The sequence below is a fragment of the Chrysemys picta genome, chromosome 7, assembly GCF_011386835.1.
Source record: "Chrysemys picta bellii isolate R12L10 chromosome 7, ASM1138683v2, whole genome shotgun sequence".
Taxonomy (NCBI): Eukaryota; Metazoa; Chordata; order Testudines; family Emydidae; genus Chrysemys; species Chrysemys picta.
Genome location: NC_088797.1, coordinates 61,839,404 through 61,864,177, shown reverse-complemented (window position 1 = coordinate 61,864,177; position 24,774 = coordinate 61,839,404). Strand labels below are relative to the sequence as shown.

The following is a 24,774-nucleotide window of genomic DNA, read 5'->3' as shown; positions in this document are numbered from 1 at the left end:
CTGTTTTTGTGCTGGTGTCCAAATCTTGCTTCTATTAACATCATTGGGGGAAACTCCCATTTATTTCACTATTGTAGGATTAAGTCCCAAGTCAGCAGTGAATTTGCACAGCTCTTGAAATAGTGTTGACTAGTTACTACAAGCCAGTAAGAGAGCTCTCCATAAAAAGACACTCAGTTACGTGTTAAGATATAATTGGCCAAATGCTGCCACAGATCTGTGGGTGTGTCACCCTGAATTTTCCAAGTCCTGGAGGGCTGAGGCTCACGTATGACTAATTTCTCTTGACTTCCTGAATGCAGATTAAATTGAGAGAAGGTTTAGAAGTTCCAGTTACTTGCTCGTAATTCTTTTCTCAAACTTTCCCCTTACCTTTTTTCTTGATTTTCTTATTTATTGTTAGTCTTCATTTGCCAGACTTTGATCTTCCAATATTTAAAACATCCAACAAAATGGTAATTGGTGGATTTCTTCTTTTTGTTATATTATTTTATTTATTTTGATGTTAATGCCCAAAAGCCAGCTGAGACAGGAGGCCCTATTTTGCTAGGAAGTATACAGACAAAGAATAATAGAGGAAGGAATGCCCAGCAGATAGGGCACTAGCCTGTCACTCAAGAGACCTGAGTTCAGTTCCCTGCTCCACCACAGACTTCCTTGGGCAATCTATTAGTCTCCTTGGGCATTAGTTCTGCATCTGTAAAAAGGGGATGATAGCACTGCCCTACCTCACGGAGATGTTGAGAAGATAAATGCACCAAAAGCATAGGTGCTCAGCTCCTATAGTCTTGAAAGTTTATAGAAGTGGCCAAGAAAGGTAAGATCGACAGTCTCTGCCATAAAGACCTTACCATCTAAACAGACAAGACACATAGGGTAGGGGAAAGGGATGTTACAAGCAAGCAGAATGAAGAGTGTGATAAATGTCATGTTAGTTCTATGGTTTTCTTCAAAATTCTTTGGGTGGGATTTAGCCAAATGGAAAGACTTTGTTGGCTGTAAAATATACATCTTCATTAACTAATTTTTTCCTTTTTTTTTTATTATTGCATCTTAGTTGCAATGCCAAAGTTAAGGTTGAGCAATAGAGAGGAGGGCTTGAGGAAATTAGTTATGCAGGCAAAACTTAACTTCAGTAGGTCCCAAACAGGTCTTGAATTTTAATGTAAGAGATAATAGTGTTTCTTCTGAAAGGGCAGTGGACCAAATTCTGATCAATTACACATGCTAATGCTGAGTAATTCCATTTTAAGTCATTGGAATTACTTAAGATTTGCACCATTGTATCTAAACAGAATTTGTTCCTTCATATGTATTTGTTAGCTCTTTTGGGATGAGATAGTACTAGTCTCGGCCATAGTTATTTTATTTACAAAGAATACTTAGTTATTTCAGATGCTTTTTAACACAACCAGGATAACAAATGCACAGTTCAGTTGGTCTTAATTTGGCATCTTAATGCTAAATTATTGACAACAAATCATTCTTTTTACAGGTGAAACTAATTCGTGAAATTGCAGCATGCCATGGCATTCTAATTACTTCCTATTCATACATTCGATTGATGCAGGATAATATCAACAGCTATGACTGGCATTATGTGATTTTAGATGAGGGTCATAAAATCCGGAATCCACATGCTGCAGTTACACTTGCATGCAAACAGGTACGGTACCAGAAAACAAACCAAATATCTTCATTTGTAATAGTTTTTTAAAATAATTTGAAAAAATAAGCTCAGAATCTGATAGTAACCGTGGATTGGTGAATCATAAAGTCATAGATTGAAATCTTAGCGAAGAATAAAGGCATATGTCATGAGGCTTTCTTTTAAAATCTTGCTTGGATACTTAATTTATTTGGCATTTTTAAAATTGTTTACAATGGTCACTAAAAATCAATAGTGTTATCATAATAGGATAAATTCAAAGTTTTATTAGAATTTGCTGTAAATTAGTGCTAAATGTGGGTTTAAATCATATATATCCAAAACAGATTATGTTCATTTTAGTTTGTGGAGTATTAATGGTAAGTCCTGTTTGAGCTATCCGTTTGGTAGACAGCATTGCACAAGAAGCTTATATTCATTTCAGAGAAAATATGCTATATATTTTAAAATGTGACAACTCATTGATGTGAAATTGGATAGCCTCTGCGTTAGGAATCTGTATTACAAGCCAACTCTTGTCCCTGCCAGCAGGTAGGGGATCTTGGGGGACAACTACTGCACTGGTGGGGTGCAAAATAAACTTTATTAAGAAAATGCAAAAACGGGGAAAATTCAATAGTGAGGGGTATGGGGTTTGTTAAGGTAGACAGTTGGGGAGGGGTTTCTTTTAGTAAATAGGATAGGGGGTTTCAATAGTGGGGTACAATACAGTGGGGTACAATACAGTTGGTAACCAATTAACACTGAAGTATAAATGTAACAGGTAGCTAACAATTTCTATGTAAAGAGTGTGTCACAGCAGCATATAACCAACTAACAGTATGGGTAAAATGTGTTAAATAACCAACAACTTTAGGTAAAAAATGTGTCACAGTGGTGTAAATGTAAAATGTGAGGTATGTTAGAGAGAAAAGGGGTAACCAATGGGGTTTTATGCTAGACTTCAGTAATACAATTGAGGTTTGGCAGCAGTGGGAACGGGGTGAGCACGTGGGGGAAGGGATTGAGAGAGAGAGAAAGAGAGAGCAGACAGGCTGCAAGTTTAAACAGCAGAGAGAAAGAGAGAAAGTGGTAGAGAAGTGAGGTTGGGGGATGGGGGAAGAGGAGCACGTGGTGGAGGGAGATTTAAACTCAGGGAGACACAGAGAGCAGACAGGCTGCAAGTTTAAACAGCAGAGAGACAATTATACAGAACATAGTAAAATCTTATCTATGATTTAACTTAACCAAGACTACACAAATTAGCAAGTAACAAAACACAATGCAACAATTCTTTAAGCCTAACTTACAGAGTACAATGCAAGCAATTTCCTAAACCTAACTTAACCACAGCTATGCAAAATGAAATTACAACTTATCTAGACTAAAAGCTAAATCTAACCTAATGGGTGCACCTTATACTAGGGGTAGTTCCAGAGGGCAGACTGGTGTGTGCCCAGGATACAGCTCCAAAGGGGAGGGTGGGGGGAGTGTTTAACTAGTGGTGGCTGCAGCAGTGGGGTGGCTGCAAGCTGGTAGCCCAGAATACAGTCCAGGAAGGCACAGGCTTATTTCTAGCAGCATAGGCACTGCAGAGCAAGAAACAGATTACAGATACAGACCAAGGAGTTAGCTTGGGTCTGCCTGCTGGGGGAAAGAAAGCCAGCAGGTAAAACAAGGGGGGTGTGCAAGAGGTTTTTCTTTACCAATCCCCAAAGCAGCAGCAGGAACAATAGTTTCAGCATCAGAGGACGCAGAGAGGACTCGATTCGCTTACAATAATCAGGAGATCTCCAGGCACAAATTCGTTCTTCGTGGGAGGGGAGTTTAAAAATGGCGGTACGCTCCAAAACAAACAAGAGCGGGGAGAGGGCCCCCCAAAGACCCCTAGCTGATCAGACCAGGTGGCAAAGCAAGGACCTTCTCCGGGGGTCTGATCAGAAAATGTCTGTTTTTAAGAGCAAACTCAGGCAGTTTCCCGCCAGTAACTTTGATTGGCTCCTCTTGATACAGGGGAGGAGAGAAGGCAGGGAAAGGTTGCAGGTAAGCATAGGCAGGCCTGGGCATATTCTGAGCCACAGGTATGACTCATATGCTTAGCTATGTGGCCACTTTAGGTCTTGCATACCTGGGCAGAGCACCCTACACCGAGCCGGGTCCAAACAAAGAAGCTAGACAAAGGAGCGAAAGCCCCCCCCCCCCCCCAGCAGAGCAATGGCTCCAGTCAGTCTGCACAAGCCATTTTCATGAACAGGGCCAGGCTGTGCCTTTGGTTAGTTCCATGGCTGGGGGGGTGGGGGGCGGCCACACAGCACAAACAGAACAGCAGGGGGACAGCTGTAACAGACAGATAAATTCAAAGTTTTATTAGAATTTGCTGTAAATTAGTGCTAAATGTGGGTTTAAATCATATATATCCAAAACAGATTATGTTCATTTTAGTTTGTGGAGTATTAATGGTAAGTCCTGTTTGAGCTATCCATTTGGTAGACAGCATTTCACAAGAAGCTTGTATTCATTTCAGAGAAAATATGCTATATATTTTAAAATGTGACAACTCATTGATGTGAAATTGGATAGCCTCTGCGGTAGGCATCTGTATTACAAGCCAACTCATGAAATTGTCTTACTACTAAGTTGTTTTGTTTTATATTTATAGTTCCGCACTCCCCATCGAATCATCTTATCTGGCTCCCCTATGCAGAATAACCTAAAGGAGCTCTGGTCCCTCTTTGACTTTGTATTCCCAGGGAAATTGGGAACACTGCCTGTCTTCATGGAGCAATTCTCTGTTCCAATAACCATGGGAGGATATTCCAATGCCTCTCCCGTGCAGGTAAAGATACAGCAAAATATTACTAATTGATGGTCATTAATTTGAAGGAAATGGTTTGCTGTGTTGTTTCAAAACTCACTTAAAAATTTATATTATATTGGATGTCTTATGCCCTGATCGAGTAAACACATTTACATACGTTTTATATATACATATATAATATATATTTTTTTCACTGTTTGGGTTTAAAACATTAGCAAAATGCTGTAATATTTGAATTTCAGACACTGTAGAGAAATGTTTAAATCCATACTGAAAATGGTTTTCATTTAAAAACAATTAAATTATTCCCATCCTATTAATAGCAGGTTTTGTGAACGTATTTTTAAACTAAATCTAATTTTGGAGCATAAACTGCCTCGGATTATTCTTTTAAACATGAGTATATCTGTTAATCTTTGCAGTTGTTGCAGTTATGGCAAGTATTTTATTTAGCTGACTTTTAAACATTTACCTGCATTTGCATTTATTAAATTAGTTATTAGATTGTTTGTAAAGTTATCTGAAGATTAAAAGTTCTATATAAATGCTTAGAATATAAATTATTTCTACTATAACATTTCTGGTAATGTTTTATGCACACATTTTTCTATAATTTTATCTTCATTCTGAGTTTAAGTGCTTCCCTTGTCTGAGGCTTGGTAATTTACTAAATTGAATGGCCAGTTGGATTTTTATGTATCAATAATTTATTATATTCTTTGTTTTGCTTTAAGAGAATTGAGGGTATTTTTAGCCATTATGTACAGTTAATACCCATCTCACACATCCATTACCCATTACAGAACCATATGCTCCATTTAAGGCCAGAATGACCTTTAGTTTCTGTGATCATAGGGATTTTCTTATACCGATTTTTTTAATAGTCTCAAGTGGGCACTAATCTTCACTTATTGTCTGCTACCCACCATTGCTTCAGGCTTCGTTTTGATCTTCAGTCTGTAGATGAGCAGTTCTGTGTGTGGCTTTTGGTTTATGCAAGCTTACACACACGGATTCATTGATAAAAGGGACTTGCCTAGGGGGAAGTGTGTCTTACTAGCCAATACATCTATAATTTCTGGTCTCCTTTCAGTGGAATAACTTTCACCAAATTAAGCCAAAATAAATTAATGGTATCTGATATGAGAGAGTCTATTTATTAAATATTATTGTTGGCTAACATGAATTCATTACAAATCACATTATATTGGGTACTAAAAAAACATTACTGTAACTTCATATATCTATTAAAGGGTAGAAAATTTAAATAATGTGTCTGCTTGTGCCATCTAGTCTTGTTTTTTTTTTTTACTTTTTGCTACTCCTAGGTAATGAATCTCATTTAAATAAAAACAAAAAAAACTCTACCTTAAGAACTCCCTTAAATGCTGTTTTTTTTTCCCTTCTAAAGGTAAAAACTGCCTACAAGTGTGCATGTGTTTTACGGGACACCATAAATCCCTACTTGCTGCGGAGAATGAAGGCTGATGTGAAAATGAGCCTGTCACTGCCAGATAAAAATGAACAGGTTTGTTTAAAATATATATAGTGTTTGATCCTTTGCCTCCTGAAGTCCATAGCAAAACTTCAGTTGATTTTGTTGAGAGCAAGTGTGGAAAAAGAGCATAGAGAAGTTAAAGCTACACATTTTAACTTCTCAGTAGTGGCATAAGGCTAATGAGCTGGGGAAGCCAAAGTGTGTCTAGCAGCTTGAATATCAACGGAGATATTTTATTTTGTAGGTATTTATAAATCACCTGATTACCATATCATCTGGGCACAAAAGTCTGATGGAATTCTGTAATGTGGAAAGTATCTGTTTTCATCTTAAATAAGGAATTGTAGCCCCACAAATCCTACAGTTTACAGCCTCCTCTATGATCCAGCATGCAATGCTTCATCTTGACCTTGTATTCTCCGCACAGCTATGCATCTATGTTAAAGCAAAGGGCATGTAAGGTGCATTCTAATCTATTTTATGCAAATTGGTTTCAGCCCTTGGGCTCCTGGAGAGTGATCAGTGCAGCCCTCAAATGGCCAGACTTTTGCATCCTAAGAACAGTGCCTGTAGGGTACCTCTTGTGGTATGTTCATTATCAGAGTTATCATAAAAAATGTTGTTCCTGCTGTTATGAGGTTCATTTGGCCAACAAATTATTACAGGGAAATGTGTAGTGTGACAGTAGTAGTTCAGGTTGCAAACTTGTTTCCGTTCTGACCCCCTGTTTGTACATGCTAATAACCTTCCAAAATCTTCCCTTCTGGGACTGAAATTTTCCATGCTTGTTCTGTGCCTGAAGGTGAATGTTTTTGGAAAGGTCTTGAGCTAAATTCCTTCAGCCATTCTTGTGTTAATGAAAGGGTTGTGTTTTTTTAACAAAAAAAATAGACATCTGTGACTCCCAGGAGCCACTGTTTCTAGTGTGGGTTAGGGTTTACTTCCTCCCTGCATCAGGCTTTGTTTCTCTACCGCACCCCTTTTTCTTCCTTCTCCCCTTCTTGCTCCCCTCACAACTGCTCCTTGATATGCTTCTCCCTTCAATTTCTACCACCTTTAGGCATCTAAGACAAGTAGTCATACTAGTGATTCCACATTGGGACAGTGTCATGGAGTGGTCAGTGAGTTAACAGGGGAGATCGTTGTGTCTGCTGTGAAGTCTCATGCTCTCTGTTCAGTCAAACTCTGGAACATGGTTTCAGTACACTTTAAAGAATATAGGCTGCTTCCCCCTAAAGAACACATTCCAAAGTGAATTAAAATCATTTGATTTTTCTTGTCAGTCACAGACTCATGTGTACATGAGTTTGACTTACAGCATAATGTTTGTTGCCTTGCAGGATGTGAGTGAGTGATTTTGTTCCATTTTAGCCCATCAGGCAATGTGAAAAATCATTATATGATCACGTTCAAAGATTAATGACAGAACAGATTACATATGCTAACCTATTGTTTACCCATGAGATCATAAGGGGATTGCAGGTTTTAAGGGACATAACAGATACACTGTACAAAGTGCTTCCAATACTTAGTATTCTATACATTCTACTTTAAAAAACCCTTTCATTAAGGGGATGTTAAGATTGCACAGTTAAGCAATGAAGTCAGGAAATCGGAAAGTGAAGCTTGCATAAATAAATGCAGTTGGAGAAAATTATGAACAACTGAGAAGGACACAGAATGGATGCTGAAACTCATCCCTAACTATAGCATTTGCCCCCTACAGATACTGTACCTTTTTCTAAATGTTTTAACTTCTGATGGGCTCTTATTCTTAATTTTGCACTTTTGATGGATCAAGAGTTCCTCAGTGAAGCTTTATTCTTTTTTGTTTGTTGCACATTTCATATCTCATGAAGTTGAATGGTAACTGGATAAGTGCACAATATTATTATTTTATTTTTTTAGGTTCTGTTTTGCCGTTTGACAGATGAACAACGGCAAGTCTACCAAAACTTCATTGACTCCAAAGAAGTTTACCAGATTCTCAGTGGAGAAATGCAGGTTGGCATTAATTAAGGTAGATGATGACATGTAAGAGTTTAAAGATAGCCATCTGGATAAAGGTGCTGACTGCCCTTTGGCATTTTTCTAGCTGGACTCTGAGCAGGATCTTAGAGGGGAAACAAAACAAAAACCTTTATACCCAAGATGTCCCCAGAACCCTTTACATAGTAATAAATTAGAGGCTAGTAGTAGAGTGACTGAGGAAGACATTATGTGTTGAACAATAGTATGCACACACAACTGGATATTAGAACCAGTTTTACTGAACGAGGGAATGCTGGCCAAGGAGGTGGGTTGCCATTTCTAAAAATCACTAGGATCTTCATCTTCCACCCAAATACAAATCATAGGTAAAAGGACTTCCTAACTTTGCAGCTTTTGCCTTAGTACGTGCCCTGAAGTGTAAACAACCTAAATCCTGGTGTTGGCTTTCAACTTATGACCCTCTGTTCTAGAAGTGAAAATGCTGTCTATAATGCATAGTGGTATCCACAGAAGGAATGTAGCCTATAGATTATACTTCAGACATTGAAAAAATTATGAATGATGATGAATATCCACTATGAATGACAATGAATTGTTATTGGGCCAGAAAATGAGAGTGAGTGTCACTCTCTACAGCCTGGGAGTTTGTGCACTTACCTAGGATGTGGGAGATCCAGGTTCAAATTGTTGTTGTAGTAAGACTTCAATTATTTTATTAAAAGTAAAACTGTTTAAGAGGAGAGATTGAAAACCACACAAAAGAATATCCCATTGCCCAGTGGCCAGGGCACTCTCCTCTATTGGGGGAGATCCAAGTCCAAATCCCTTCTCTACATCTGGCAGATGGCAGAGTTGAACCCACATCTCTGACATCCCAGGTGAATGCATTAACCGTATGTAGAGCTTCTGGTTTGGGGGATTTATTTATTTCATTTTTCCAGGTTTATTTTTTAACAATTTTTCAGTTCTCTGTAGATGTCCAAAAATTGGGGGGGTTGGGCCTTTCTCTTTGTTTATACAGTAATGAGTAATTTCTACACAGTAGAGCTCTTTAGAAATTACACACACACACACCCATAGTCTGCCTTACTGCTCAGTATAGACAAATCAGTAGGTACAATTAACCAGTCCCAGTGGTTTTCCAGTGTTTTGTTTTTGTTTGTTTGTAGCAGGGGTGTTTTATCAGTTAAAACCAAAAATCAGAAGTCCTATTTATAAGGGGGTACCACCACCTCTGCCTCTTCTGGCCATTTTGTGAGTCCTTTAATTACTTTTGTCAAAATGCCTGAAAATGTAAATGAAATTTTTTAGGTAGAAACAAAATATTTTGTTTTGATATTACTGAAACATTTAGCCTTCTTTAGCTTGGTTGGAAGTATTTGAAAAATGTGATACAAATTCACGAATAGTTTCAACCTGAAACTGAATTTTTCTGCAAATAAACTATTTAATCTGAAAAATTTACCTGCATCGTATCTTAATATTTACCTAGAAGTTGTCCTTTACTATCTAAATGTTTGCACATTGATGTAGTGTTTAACACTTCATTGGGCCTTTAACAGATTGGTTTGGTGCTCTGAATCACTCAATTCTACAATGCTGGGGCAGTTGCTTTTGCAACTACAGTTTTCTCAGTGGGGAGAGAAGGGATTATACTTATGGTATTTAAAATGTCTAATGAATAATAGAAAAGAATCCATCTAATGCAGTGATGTAAGCAGTGGTCATTATCAGCCTCCTACACGTGTTCTGTTGAAACATGTTGAGACAACCCACTCTTAAGTAAGTGTGGATTCTAGAGGTTGTACTTGCCAACATGGGAAACTTCCTTTTCATCTTCAAATTCTCTCCCAGCATTTGTGCATTTTTGTCTCGAATAGATTTTCATGATCTTGTCTGTCACAATTTTCCTATTTTCAGAAGAAAAAAAGAAAATTGTGACAGTGTTTTTTACTGAAAATATAGCATCACTTATGAATTTGCACCACTTTTGCGGGAGAGAAATTCATTTTATGAATAAAGAAAAATGAACCAATTCAATAATACGTTTAACTTTTTTCCCTGGGTTCTTTATTATTTTTATTTTTATTTTTTCCATCTTGGCTCAGTTAGTGCAAACAAATCAGTTAGGACCCAACCTATGCACAGAAACAATTTGTACTTGCTTTATAAGTCCAGCTGCATATATAGCAGCTTTTAGCAGGTGATATATTTTGAATATCTTTACTGGAAGACCATGTAATGTGCAGTTGGATGGAACTTCTTAGCTTCTGAAGCGCTAGAAAAACTATGACTAATACGGATTACATGAATGCAGAAACTGTTTTAGAATGTTTGTAACATCACCAAAATGGGTTCTCATATAACACAGTATTTCATTTGGCAACTGTATAATACTTTTTACTGAAATGGGAACAAAAGTATTCTGGTGTAAAAACCAGAGCACCAATATTCACCTGCTCAGTGACTATCAGTTTGGTCCATTATTGTCTCTTCTTAAATGTAACCCATGGTAGAATGAAAAATTTGCAAGAAAAAGACATTTCTCTCCTGTATTCTGTAGGTTTTCTCTGGACTTGTAGCCTTGAGAAAAATATGCAACCACCCTGACCTCTTTTCTGGTGGTCCCAAGATTTTGAAAGGTGTGCCAGATGATGAGTTAGAAGAAGCAGATCAGTTTGGATACTGGAAACGTTCTGGAAAAATGATAGTGGTAGAGTCCTTACTGAAAATATGGCACAAGCAGGGTCACAGGGTGCTGCTATTTACCCAGTCGAGACAGGTAAGAACATCTAACAAACTTATTACAGTTATGCAGTAACTGCAGTAAAAAAAAACAGAAACAAAAAACACCTCCACCAGATTAGATGTGTGTGTGATCTAAAAAGACCTATAACTAGAAGCTAGGATATTTTGTGGATTCCTCAAAAAAACAAAATTCCAATTATCCTGAAAAGTGTCAAAGTGGGAAATTTCTTTGATTCTTAGATGTAGAAATAACTGGAGGGTAGACTTCTATACACTTCAGTTCCATAAACTTTATTAGCATGATAGTGTATACCAAGTATTGCCCAAGTAAAATATGTGGAGCCAAATATTGCTGTCACTTACATGAGTGTAAATGAAAACAAGTCCTTTTGAAACCAGTGGAGTAACTCTGGATTTACACTGGTGTAACTAGGAGTGGAGTTTGGCACAGTACTACAGTACAAATAACTGTCTATGATAGGGCTTCACATGCCCTGTGCCATGAGTCTTTTTCTGATTCAGTAATAGCTGGTTACACATCATTAGGTATTCCTGCCATGTCTTTAATTCTCTCAGAATTGTACTGAGTTTTTTGCTGTTCAAGGGGAGTTCTTACAATTTGGAAGTTTGAAGTAATATCTTTCTTGCACTTCATATTTTGGTCGGAGTGGTAAATGCAAATTGCAGCTTCCATTTTGCCTATCACTTCTTTTATAAAGTTGTTCTTGGCTCGACACTATATTTTTTTAATGAGATCACAAGTTTGATTGATAAAAGTAATAGTGTTGACATAATATACTTAGACTTCTGTAAGACGTTTGACTTGGTACCACATGACATTTTGATAAATTGCTAATACTATATAAAATTACCATGGAACACATAAAATGGATTAAAAACTGACTAACTGATAGGTGTCAAAATGTAAGTATAAATGAGGAATTATCATTGAACAGTGTGTTTCCAGTGGAGTCCTCTAGGCATTGGTTTTTGGACCTATGCTATTTAACTTTTTTTTTTTTTTTCCAATGACCAGGAAGAAAACATAAAATCATCACTGATAAAGTTTGTAGCTGACTATAAAAAAAAAATTGGGAGAGTAGTAAATAATGAAGAGGACAGGTCACTGATTCAGAGCAATCTAGATCACTTGATAAACTGGCTGCAAGCAAACAGCGTTCATTTAAATACAGCTAAATGTAAATGTAGACATCTAGGAATAAAGAATGTAGGGCATACTCTATCCTGGGAAGTAGTGACTCTGAAAAAGATTTGGAGGTCATGGTGGATAATCAGCTGAACATGAGTTCCTAGTGTGACTTTGGCCAAAAGAGTTAGTGCAATCCTGGGATGTATAAATAGGAATCTCAGGTACGAGTAGAGAGGTTTTTTATTGTGCTCTGTATTGTGCTGCTGGAATACCGTCTCCTGTTTTGGGTCCAGAATTCAAGAAGGATATTGATAAGTTGGAGATGGTTCAGAGAAGAGCCAAGAGAATAATTAAAGGATTAGGAAACATGTCTTATAGCAGTAGACTCAGAGCTCAATCTATTTAGCTTAACAAAGAGTTTATGGGGTGACTTGATTATATTCTATAATTGGGGAACAAATATTTAATAATGGGCTCTTCAATCTATTAGCGAAAGGTATAACATGGACCAATGGCTGAAAGTTGAAGTTAGACAAATTCAGACTGGAAATAAGGCATACATTTATAACAGTGAGAGTAATTAACCATTGGAACAATTTACCATGGGTCGTGATGGATTCTCCATCACTGATCATTTTAAAATCAAGATCAGATGTTTTTCTAAAAGAGCTGCTGTAGGTATTATTTTGGAGAAGTTCTGTGGTCAGGCCAGAAGTCAGAGGGGTCAGGAGGTCATACTAGATTATCTTAATGGTCCCTTCTGGCTTTTGAATCTACGAATCCCGAGTAACAAAGAATGGTATAAATTACCTTGTATAGATGTATGAGTGTTTTTCTGATTTTTCTTGTCTTGTTCTCCTTACTGAATGTTCCAAAGGCAAAGGCTACTGTCCTGCTTCTTTTTTGGGTGATGTGATGTTAGCATCTCTCCCTCCTCTGTCTCTGTTAGTGTATTAGTGTCTCCATTTTAGATCTACAGTGTTGTGGAAATGAAAACATAGTTTAAAATAAAAAAATCTCTAGCCTTAAGTTTGGATGGTAATGAATGCTGTGGTCTCTACTATTCTTGTACTTTCCAAAAACTGGGTTCCTTAAGAGGAAGGAGTAATGTTTGAATTGGAAAGGGTATTAAAGCATGTGCAGCATGGCTGTTTTCTGGGGCACATTTGTAAATCTTCAGCCATGTACAGTATACGTCACTACCTTCGTAAGGGCAGAGGGGATAAAAAAGGTCCACCCAGATGACCAGCAGTTTGTCCAAGCAAGATGGGAAGTTGAGCCTCATCAGCATCTACTCTCCTGGGCCAAAAAAGTCACTTGGAAGCCTCTCCATGTGATATGGCCAGTTAGGGGAGAACCATTCTCTGGCATGGTCCCCCTGCAGAGTAGCAGAAATAGGCTGAAATGTTTAATGCTGACAATTCGGCATTGATGTTTTCTGTCCTCCATTACATGGCTGCCTGGCAGCTTTGGTAACCTATGTGGAGTGTCTGCTGTAGGCACTTGTATAGGCAGAGCCCATAAAACTGTTCCATCCCACAAGTTCAAAGTGTATACGTGGCTTTCCCTTCTTCCTTGTTCCAGAAATGCATGACTTCACCTTGCCTCTGCGGGTTCCCTGGAGTGTTCCGCCCCCTCCCTGGTAATTGGTCTTTTGAGGCCATGCCCCTTGCTGCATTCTGACAGGGCAAACACCCTCCTTCCCAACAAGAGGATACGTCACATATGTTTTACAGCTTCATATACACCTCTACCTCGATATAACGCTGTCCTCGGGAGCCAAAAAAATCTTACCGCGTTATAGGTGAAACCATGTTATATTGAACTTGCTTTGATCCACCGGAGTGCGCAGCCCCCCCCCCCCCCCCCCCCGGAGCACTGCTTTACCGCGTTATATCCAAATTTGTGTTATATCGGGTGGCGTCATATCGAGGTAGCAGTGTAATTCGTGAATTTTCTGTTCTTTAGCCTTCATAAGTCTCCCCCCCCATTCCCACCCAGGAAAGCATGATCTATCCCTTCAGTTGCAATTGCTGTTAATACCAGAAATAGTTTTGACTTGATCAAATAGTCAGTTAATCTTCATACCTGGATTTCATTTAAATCCTTTCCATCACAATAGATGCTGAAGATCCTTGAAGTATTTCTGAGAGACAGAAACTATTCCTACCTCAAGATGGATGGTACCACGACAATTGCATCCAGACAGCCACTTATAACAAGATACAATGAGGTGAGAAATTGCAACCTGTCCATAAATTCATATTGATAATTGATGCCTGAGTAGACTACGTTGGGCATTCACTCTGGTCAATCTGGTCTAAGGAAGCAAGCTTTTGGCATTTGAGTTGATTCAGAACTGCTTATCTTAGTGTGAAGGGAAAGAAATCACCATTTTTCTCAAACTGAAGTTTGGTTCTCTGTTAAAACAAAGCCCAAGACTGAACAAGAAAGAGAACTTCATTGTGAAAGAACAAATCAAGTTTAGACGGTTTAAAGTGTGATTATGGTCAGAAAAGTGAGTGAGCAAGCAAGGCAATGCACTCCAAGTATCTACTCCCCCTACATCTTTGTCATATCTCCTGACTTACCTGACAAAATCAAGCTTTTACACTTGTTAGCATAGCAGAGCCAATACACCCATGGAAAATCAAGCTAGATTCTTTTCTGTCTCATGCATTGCCAACAGAAGGAGTAGCTATGGTCTAATTATAGAATCACTGTTACTTGGGATGAAGAGGCAGAGAGATCCCAGGAGTTTGTAACACCAACATATGTCATTCTCCACTGAGGCAACCACTGCCATTATTATGATGTCAGAATGCCTGCAAGAGATCAGCTCCTGGATGAAGAGCAGCTGGCTCAAACTCAACCCAGGCAATACTGAAGTGATACTGGTTGGAGGGGGGAAATGTTTCAAAGAACTAACTGTAACACTGTTTCTCCACATTCTACTGAAGGTGTATAGCCCCTATTTGTCAAAGTGAGGCGAAGCTTCTGCATCTACTTTGACTCCTCACCTAAGTTCCCTGTAAGCTGCATGGCCACGCAGCAGCCTATTTAACACCGCGCAGGCGCTCAGGAACCCACCCAGGGACCTACCAGGGGAGGGGCACCCGGCCCCAGCCTAGCCCAGCCCCCAACCTGCCACAGCCGGGACAGCCTCCCCGGCCCCAACTATGCCACAGCCCAAACCTGCCGGGGCATCCCTGCTCCAGCCTGAACCCAGCCACGGCTGGGGCAGCGTGGCCTGGCCAGAACGCGGCCAGGGCAGTGCGGTGCAAACCCAGGCGGCCCGGGCCCAGCCCCAGCCCAGACCTTTCGTGGCTGGGATGCCCCTCCCTGAACCTAGCCCCGGCCAGACATGCAGGAGCCAGGGGAGGGTGCCTATCCTGCGGCCCCAGCCCCAGAGCTGCCGTGTCAGGGAGAGGCACCTCTCCCCCCACCCCACCCCACACACAGCCCGGGTGCTGCTGTGGGGAGAGAGGGCTGGGGGGAGTCCTCTCTCCCCGCCGTAGCCCCAGAGCACCCTCCTACACCCCAAACCCCTCATCCCTGGCCCCACCCCAGAGCCTGCACCACCAGCCGGAACACTCTCACCCCTGCACCCCAACCCTCTGCCCCAGCCCTGAGCCCCCTCCCAAACTCCAAACCCCTTGTCCCCACCCTCCACATGAATTTTATGTGCACCGATGTGAAGGTGATGTGTCACATATCACTTCCATGTTGGTGCACATAATAAAATTCATTCCACACATGGGAGGGAAAAGTTAGAACACTGCTCCTCACTAAGGTATGTCTACACTTTGAGCTTGGGGGGGTGATTCCCAGCTCGAGGAGACATACTCACGCTGGCTCAATTAGAGCTAGCATGCTAAAAATAGAATATAGCCATAGTAGCACAAGCAGCAGAAGGAGGCAGCCGCTTCAGGTATGTATCTAGTGACCAATGGGCATGTACTCAGTCCGAGTGTGATCATCTTTAGTAAACATTGCAAAACCTTCCTTTCCTTTAAAAAAAAAAAAAAAAGAGTACACAGATACCCCCTTCCAGCTGCCCTTCCCCCTGCAAAAAATTAATTAAAAGGCCTGAAACAAACCAACAGACAATAAAGCCAACTGGAGGTTGAGATTTTTAACCTTAAAATAGGAAAAGTCCATTAAGGGCTTCAATATTGCCCATCCATTTTACATGGAAGGTGCTCAGATGCAATGGTGATGAATGATATTATAACACCCTAAGACAGATAGGTAACCATTTGAAAAAATAATAATTTGACTTGTAAACTGGATCCAGAAGTCCTGGAGAGGAAATATTTCCTGCTTCCATAGCACCTTTAATTTAGGAACATAGGAACTGGCAGACTGGATCAGCTCCATGAGCAATCTAATCCAATATCCTTTCTCCAGTAGGGACCAGCACCAGCCACTTCAGAGGAAGGTGCAGTAAACCCTGTGGTGGGCAATTATGGAATAACTTGTCTGTTGTGATTGGATTCTGGGTCTCTGGATTATTAATGGTGGTCTTCACTTCTATAGTACATGTTGAAACTAAATTAACCCCCTTTTCTTTACATAAAAAAGTGCATAATACATCCAAGAAAATAACGTGACAAGAGCATCACTACTTCAGACATTCTAGCTGGGGGTGTTTGCTAAATCCTATCTTGTGTTGCTTGTATTACAGGATACGTCCATCTTTGTTTTTCTTCTTACAACACGAGTAGGTGGTATTGGCGTCAATCTGACAGGTGCTGACAGAGTTATCATCTATGACCCTGATTGGAATCCCAGTACAGACACACAGGTATTTTTGGCTCAGAATGTATCATTTAACAGCTAAGTTTAAAATAAAAATGAGGATTGAAAGAGGTAATCTAAATTATTTTAAATAACTGGTGAGAGATCAGTGTTATGCTGCTTCTATTTCAGCATTGCAGGTGTTTGAAAGATTTCAGTGTTCTTTTCTGTAGCTTTCACAATCTCGCATGGCAGGGGAACTGCTATGTCCCTTTTTTCCCTTTAAATATAAACTGCAGTACCTAACCAGAACACCTTAGAAATTTATTTAATAAGCAGAATGAATGAACGATAAATGTTCAGAACAGCACCGACTGCTATCTGAATCTCTCTCTAGCTGGGAATGGTCTCTCAGTGGAAGTTGCCATTATGCCATGTACATCTGAGGAAGTTCTCTTATCTAATGATATGCAGTAGGTCTTTGGGAATTCTGGTCCCATTTCAATGCGTGAAGCTGCAGGGACTTTAACATTGTTTTAAAAGGTAAATTCTACTTTTTATTAATCTGAACATGGTTTTTGGCCAAATATTAAGGTAGCCCACACATCCAAAACTACCGTATATACTCTATCATAAGCCAGTTCGTTTATAAGCCAAACCCTGCAAGATGGATAAGTAAAAATGGAAACATTTTATGACCCGTTCATAAGCCAACCCTATAATTCAGGGGTCAGCAAACTTTGGCTCACGGGCCATCAGGATAAGCCGCTGGTGGGCCGAGATGGTTTGTTTACCTCGCCTCCGCAGGCACAGAGGTAAACCTAAGTAAACAAAAGTGTCCCGGCGCGCCAGCTGCTTACCCTGACGGGCTGGGACAGCAACTGGTGAGGAAATTTGGTGGGGGAGGGGAAGAAGCTGGGAGTCAGGGGAGTAACCCCCTGTGACCACCCCCACCTGACCCCACCCCTAGCCCGGGACCCCCACCCTCTCATCATCCCATCCCTTCCCACCTTATCTGGGGAGGGCTAGGGGAGGATGTCTCTGGCCTGGGTGGAGCTGCTCCAGCAGGCTGGGCAGCGTGGCCACAGCCTGCTCCGGCGGGCCAGACCCGGGTGGCACGGCCACAGCATGTTCCAGCGGGCTGGGCCAGGCAGCACAGCTGCAGCGTGCTCTGGCCGGGTGGCTGGGGGGCGCGGCCACAACCTGCTCTGGGGGACGGGGCCGAGCAGCACGGCTGCAGCCTGCCAGCCCTGGAGCTGGAGCTGCTTTGGAGGCTGGGGGAAGAGCAGCGTGGCCAGAAGTGGAGACACTCTGGCTCCGCCTCTTCCCTTCTGGCTCTGCTGGCTGTGCTGCCTCTGTTGGGGGGAGGGGCTGTGTCCCACCTCTCCCTCTCTATACCCGTTCATAACCCGTTCATAACCCAACCCCCTTCTCTGGTGCTTCCCTTTTTTACTAAAAATATTCGGCTTATGAACGAGTATATACGGTACTTTGAAATTCCTCTGCTTTCTCATGTGTTCTGATGGGGGCTGCATTCCCTAAATTCATCATTTAAAAACATCCATGTCAGCATGGTAGTTTCCTATTTGATTGTAAATTAAGCCATGTAAAGCCATTAGATGTTGAGATTATATTTTATACACTGCAACTTTCTTTCTGAAAGAGTTGGGCTTTGTGTAAAATAGCCACATTTCTAAATAAAATTACTCTGCAGTACTTTTGTTCTCAGAATGCATGCATGTTCATATGGTGTGGGGGAAATACATTCAATCTCTCTGTGGATATCTTTAAATGCAAGTTAGGGACTTACCCCTCTGAAAAAGGAGAAAAAATGTAGCTCCACTAGACCATCAGCACAGCCCTATGAAACTCCCTTCACAGATGGTCTGGGTGACCTGAGTTGTTCTGTATAGGATATATTTTGTAAGACCTTCAAGTTTCAAGGTAAATTGTGGAGGAGGAAAAAACTGTTGGGATGCACATGTATAAAGAACAATTGATTTCTGAAATGGATCTTTCTTGGGGATAAGTTTATCCATGGGAAAACATGGTTAGATCACATGCTGGTTCCTTTCTTGTTGAAATTTTACATAGATTTGTAGATATGGTTACTAGAGTCTTATCTTTCTAGGAAGCTGGCCCATATGGAATTGTTTTCATTTCCTATCAGTGTAGAAATGTGATCATTATAATCTCTTGAACTATTTGTTAAATTTTCAAAGTAGATTTAAAATACATAGTAGTATCAATAGCTCCCTGTGAATACAACCCTTTGCTTCCAGAGGGTGGGTCTGCTTAACACATCTTTATGCTGTAGGCTCGAGAGCGTGCTTGGAGAATAGGCCAGAAGAAACAGGTGACTGTTTACAGGCTCCTTACTGCAGGTACTATTGAAGAGAAGATTTACCACAGGTCAGTAGGACCAATATTCATTGATAACTGAACTGTGCTGGAGGAGGAACGGTTGGAGTGACTTGTCCTATCCTGCAAAAATGTAATCATGACTGCAACTTTACTCAAATGAGTAGCAATAATAGTAGTAATAATAATACCTATCTCTTCCAGAGTGTGTTTATCTGTAGTTCTCATAGCAATTTAAAGGAGGTCGGTATGATTATCTCTACTTTATAGATAGAGAAACTGAGGAACAGAGGTGAATGACTTCCCCCAAGGTCACCCAGTAGGCCAATGGCAGAGCAAATAATAGAACACAGGAGTCCTGAGTCCTAATCCAGGACACATTGCGCTGGGCCACACCTATGCAATTAATTTCTATGGGATTATCCACGTAAGCAAAATTAAGCACATGCTTAAATCATTCTTCATTTTTGCCCCTTATAGCAAGCCCCTTGTATATTTAGTAAATCATAACGAGTTACACCATTTAGTATTCTAAATAGGACTCTGCAAGTATTTTCTTATTCTAAACAAGGAGAATGCTGTAGAAAAATTGAAATGGACCTTAAGCATAAGTAAATAACCCACTGCTATTAAAAATAATCTCTTAACAGATCTATTCCCTATGTTTATTCAGTCAGATCAGATTACTTTCATTACAAAAGGAAGGCTACTGCTTTTTTTATTTCTCTTAGCCGTGCGTAGCCATTGCAGCCATAAACAAGTGAGCTGGAGTATACTAATTCTGATGCATTGTCAACAGAGTTGTGTACTGACACTGAGGTAGTTGAATGAGTACAAGTTTACAGAATGCAGTGGTACACCACACAGCTGTCAGCATAGAACCAATTTCAATGTTATAAAATAAATGCGTTTTAAATTATTTTCTTTTCCATTACCTGCCAAAACCTGATATTTACCTGGGAGTGCTATTGCAGGTATATAGTCTGAAATCAATAAGATTTCTAGTATTATGCGTGATATGTGATACATAGTATAAAAAACAGAATAACTACTCACCAGACTTTATAGTTTTGCTTCTATCCCCAAATTATTAATTTTACAAATATCAAAATGAATAAGTCCCCATGAAGAACTGGTTAATATTAGATGTATGTTTAAAATGCATACAAACCCCTTAAAACGTATACACTTCTAAATCAAAACTACTTTTTAGTTTGCTTCACCATTCAGTTATTGTAATCACTCCATTAATGTGAACTCCAAATGAGTGTACTTAGGTACTTTGACGTCATTTGGATGTACATTTCTCTTCACAATGGGAACATCCTCTTTCAAAAGGCAGATAAATGAAAAGCTCTAAATAATCCAATACCTCACTTATGGAGAGCATTTGCTATTTGCCTCACCACACAGACACAAGGCTTCCGCTGCTATTTGGCTCGCTTCCCACTGACAAACATTGGTTCAGTTTGACTAACCCTGACCACACAAAGGAAGTGGGGTCTGATCTAAGGGTTAGAACAGCCATCAGAAATTCAGTTCTTTTCAGAGAGCTGTGATGGACTCACTCTGAGCCTTGAGCAAGCAACTTTATTTCTCTTTGCCTCTGTTTCCCCATCTGTGAAATGGCAGTAATACTGACCAATCTCATAGGGGTTTTTGAAGCTTAATCGATTATTGTAAATGCCTTTGAAATCCTCTGCTAAATAAGAATTATTATAATTATTATTACATTATGCTATAGTTCAAAACCATGTTAATGAGATCTGTCTTTGAACACAGATTTTGCTAACAGGGCTGTAACACAGTTTCCCTGCACAGTGTTGACAAGGGACTAACTATGTTGAAAACTTTGGTGTGGACAAGGGGGAATGGTTTTGAGAACTATTTTACAATCCTATTAGGCCATGCCTACTGTGGACGGGAAAAGAGTATTAATAGCTTGCCATTGAATACAGTAGTACAAACAGGGCCTAACTGCAGGGGTGGACTAATGCTAAACAGAAGCCTAGATCTACCATACTGAATGGAGTGTTCTGGCAGCTTAGTTCCCGCAGACTCTGTTCCTCCCAGTCCCTCTGGATGGGCTCTTCGTCTTCCTCCAGCCCTGTGGGGTAGTCCAGCCCACACCAGCAGACAGTCGGGCTCTGTGCTGCTGCACTGCCTATGTGATTTGTGGCCTCTCTAACCAACATCATACCATTTAAACTTCATCACTTCGACAATCTCGCCCTCTTCTTTCACATTGCTTCCTGATGGTTGTGTGGTATACATATGCTGGGTTTCCAGTTTTAATGTACAAAAAACCCTCTAGCTGTGAAGTTATTTACTACTTAGAATAAATGAAGTCTCATAGGACACTTCAGGATGGTGGGTACCTCGTGTGCTATGGGATTGCTGAAATGCAATAAATTCTTATGGTTAACAATTTAGTGGGTTGTTTAAAAGTTACTAACTCAGATTGTCTTTGTAAAACAAACATCATCTTCCCACCACTTAATTGTTCTGCAGGGTAAAATTCATGATGATAAAGTTTTCTGCTTGAGCACTGTATTCAGTACTTAAACATAGCTAGACATTGTTTCATGCCAGCAATACAATTTTATTTAATATTTTTCCAGACAAATCTTCAAACAGTTTTTAACAAACAGAGTGTTGAAAGACCCAAAACAAAGGCGCTTTTTCAAATCCAACGATCTTTACGAACTTTTCACTCTGACCAGCCCAGATGGGTCTCAAGGGACAGAAACTAGTGCTATTTTTGCAGGTACATGAAATCGTTTTACCTAAACTGTTTTGTACAAGAGTATGCAAAATGTTTATTATTATTTAACTTCATACCTATATCAGGTACTGGTTCAGATGTTCAAGCCCCGAAACGCCAATTAAAACGGAAACTTAAAAAGCCAGCTGATGGTGCTTCCAAAGGTGAACTGCATCTTAAGGAGCACAACTTGCCTAAATATGACAAGCCAACACGTTCTTCCTCGACAGGCCATTTAATGAATTCTTCTAAAACAATAGAGCCAGTTAGAGAAACCAAAGGAAACTTGGAAACTTTCAACCAAAACGGTTCTGCGAAAGATGGTACACAAGCTACAAATAACATAGCTTCACTGATTAAAGATGAGGAGAAAAGTTTGAAAACAGCTGAGGGGTCTGTATTCCAAGCACTGCCAAGGAATGCATGGACTTCAGAGAATGTGGAATGTTCAAACTCTGCATCATTTGATGAAATGCGTGGGGCATCTACTGTAAGTATTGAGAGCGGACATGGTCTCAAATGTGAGACAGAGAGCTCCCAGCGGAAACAGAATGGTAACTTTGAAGATGGACAACTAGGTAATAATCCTCACAAACGCACCTCAAAAACTAAACACAGTATGGATATGCTGACACTTGAGGGCCACAAGAGTAACTCTAAAAAGCCAAAACATCGCAAAGGTGCCAGATTTGAAGGGGAGCGCATCCCATATTTGGTGAAACAAAAGCAATACAGAAAGGACAACCAAGAGGAGGAGGAAGAACAAAAGAAGAATGATGATTATGTCTTGGAGAGACTTTTCAAAAAATCAGGTAACCTTTTTATTGATTTGCGCAACAATGCCAGGCTAGGAAAAAGTATAGAAAAATCTGCACAAGTGGGTTTCCATTATTGTAATTGCTAGCAGCTACAATACGATAGATGACTTTTAAACATTTTCTTTAATGTAAATGATTTGTTGAAAATATTTGTAATTTAATCTTCATATAGTGAAAACAGCCACAGGTCTCTTTGGCCAAAGGTAATAAGTGGACAGCAGTATGGTGGGGAACACTGGTGCCGAGGGAGGTAACTGAGTTTCACTTAACTAGGAGTTTCACTGAAGATAAAGTTGCCCAAATGGATTTAGCCTACATCTAGCAATACAATGGAACCTTACTAATTTGCACTGACAACTGGGAGTTCCAGTATGAATGAATGAATTTTGACGCTCTAACGGCAATAGAAGTGGTTTATTATATTGCAAGTTAGTTCGGTTCACTTGATATAATAGGAATCTCTGTTATAAATGGATGTATTGAAATGTTGACTGTTTCCACTGTCAGTGTAAAAATGAATTAAGGTTTTTTTAAAAGTTCACTGCTTAATTCTTACACATTCTTTCCTCCTCCTCCTCCCCGTTGTACGTACTCTGCTAGGAGTACACAGTGTGATGAAGCATGATGCTATTATGGAGGCTTCAAATCCAGATTATGTGCTAGTGGAAGCAGAGGCAACCCGAGTGGCCCAGGATGCTTTGAGAGCCTTAAAGATCTCCCGACAGCGATGTTTAGGAGCAGCTTCTGGTGTGCCAACCTGGACAGGCAACAGTGGTCTGACTGGGGCACCATCCGGACTAAAGTAAGATGAGTACCCACATGGCTTCTCCAGAGAGGGAGCCTTTAACATCGTCTGCTTTTTGTGCTGGTTATTTGCTCTGGATTTACTTCAAAAACTATAAATGAGATACAGGGCTGGTTACAGGAATTGTATTGAAATATTCGCTCTCGGATAAAATTTTCAAAAGCACTTAAGTCCCATTTTCCCATATTAGCTTACTTAGGTGCCTAAGACACTTTTGAAAATGGGAGTTAAACCCCTAAGTCCCTTAGACACTTTTGAAAATGTTACCTCTCATCACATATAGTTGAGAAGATATGAAGATATAATTAGAATGAATGAAGGGTCCATATTAACCAAAGTACCATTTTGGGGTTGTGATCGTTCAAACTAAGCCAGCTTCAAGCTGGATCAGTACCTGGATGGGAAACCTGCAAGGTGCTACAGATGCTGTGCTGTCCGAGTTACTGGATGAGATCCCTAGGTGTGCCTTGGCTAGCTCTGCACACCTCGGAAGGGGAACATATGTGTACCTTTCCTAGGTACAGCTGGGGCAAATTCGGCAACCAGCACAAGTCAGAGCAGCCTTCTAGGGGCCATTCTGCCATTCCGGGGAGGAGGGCAGTGCTCTCTGGCCATGCCCCCCTTCCAGAATACTTATTGCATTGCAGTGGGTGGGAAGGTGTCAGGTACAAGTAACCTATTGGCTGACTTTGTAACTTAATTTCCTGTGCCCTTTGCACCACTAGAATGGCATAGAGGGGATGGAGTGGGTGCCAGGATCTGCCCCACCATCTTCCAATGGGACATAAAACCAAGGTCCTGAGCTCTCATAGCCTTAGGATCCTGTGTCACATTCCATGTTAGCCTGGGTGTCAGATCCTAGAGTGAATGTCAGATTATATGGTGCTATCTAAAAGTCCCCTTGCAGTTTCAATTGAATACAGGAAGTCTTCACTTCCCATCTCAACCTCATGTGTGGTGTTGCCATGTTAAACTGCTGCTACATTTTACACTAGAGGTGGGTGAAGTTGTAGACTACTTTGGAATGAAAGGCGTATATAAATGTAAATTGTCTTGTGTACTAGTATACAGCTTCCTACTGCTCTTGGGCCTCTGATAGTGACAATTGCATCCTGTATATGAGAACCCCTCGGTCTGTAAATTCTAAGAAATTCTTATCATTGATCACTAAAGGGGTGATAAGATCCCACGATACTTGGAGAGGGTTACAACAGTAATTCAACCAAAGTATCCTACAAAGTGTCACAATGTATATTTAGGAGAGATATTGTAATAAATTACTCCTCTTGCATGTTTTTTAGGAGTAGGTTTGGTCAGAAAAGGAACCCTACTTTGCTTGTCCCAAATTCCTGCACTACATCTCCTGGAAAGAGATGCAAGGTAAAGCACAAGAACTGGTACTACTTTATTTTTTCCATGAGTATTCGCTGAT

At 40.3% G+C, this 24,774-nt stretch overlaps 1 protein-coding gene across 4 annotated transcripts in view; it reads left to right on the top strand.

Annotated features, from left to right (window-relative positions):
- ERCC6 (ERCC excision repair 6, chromatin remodeling factor) overlaps positions 1 to 24,774 on the top strand; it is a 92,591-nt gene that overhangs the window by 53,000 nt on the left and 14,817 nt on the right. For 2 of the 4 annotated variants that reach the window (XM_065551624.1, XM_008173062.4), the window contains exons 8-19: positions 1,496 to 1,666; positions 4,308 to 4,484; positions 5,878 to 5,994; positions 7,873 to 7,968; positions 10,520 to 10,738; positions 13,977 to 14,087; positions 16,542 to 16,661; positions 18,912 to 19,006; positions 21,577 to 21,722; positions 21,806 to 22,531; positions 23,138 to 23,339; positions 24,644 to 24,722. In XM_065551624.1, coding sequence (XP_065407696.1) covers positions 1,496 to 1,666; positions 4,308 to 4,484; positions 5,878 to 5,994; positions 7,873 to 7,968; positions 10,520 to 10,738; positions 13,977 to 14,087; positions 16,542 to 16,661; positions 18,912 to 19,006; positions 21,577 to 21,722; positions 21,806 to 22,531; positions 23,138 to 23,339; positions 24,644 to 24,722 — 2,259 coding nt within the window. The remainder of the gene's footprint in view (positions 1 to 1,495; positions 1,667 to 4,307; positions 4,485 to 5,877; positions 5,995 to 7,872; positions 7,969 to 10,519; positions 10,739 to 13,976; positions 14,088 to 16,541; positions 16,662 to 18,911; positions 19,007 to 21,576; positions 21,723 to 21,805; positions 22,532 to 23,137; positions 23,340 to 24,643; positions 24,723 to 24,774) is intronic. The other 2 variants (XM_042856117.2, XM_042856118.2) reach the window with 2 other exon arrangements.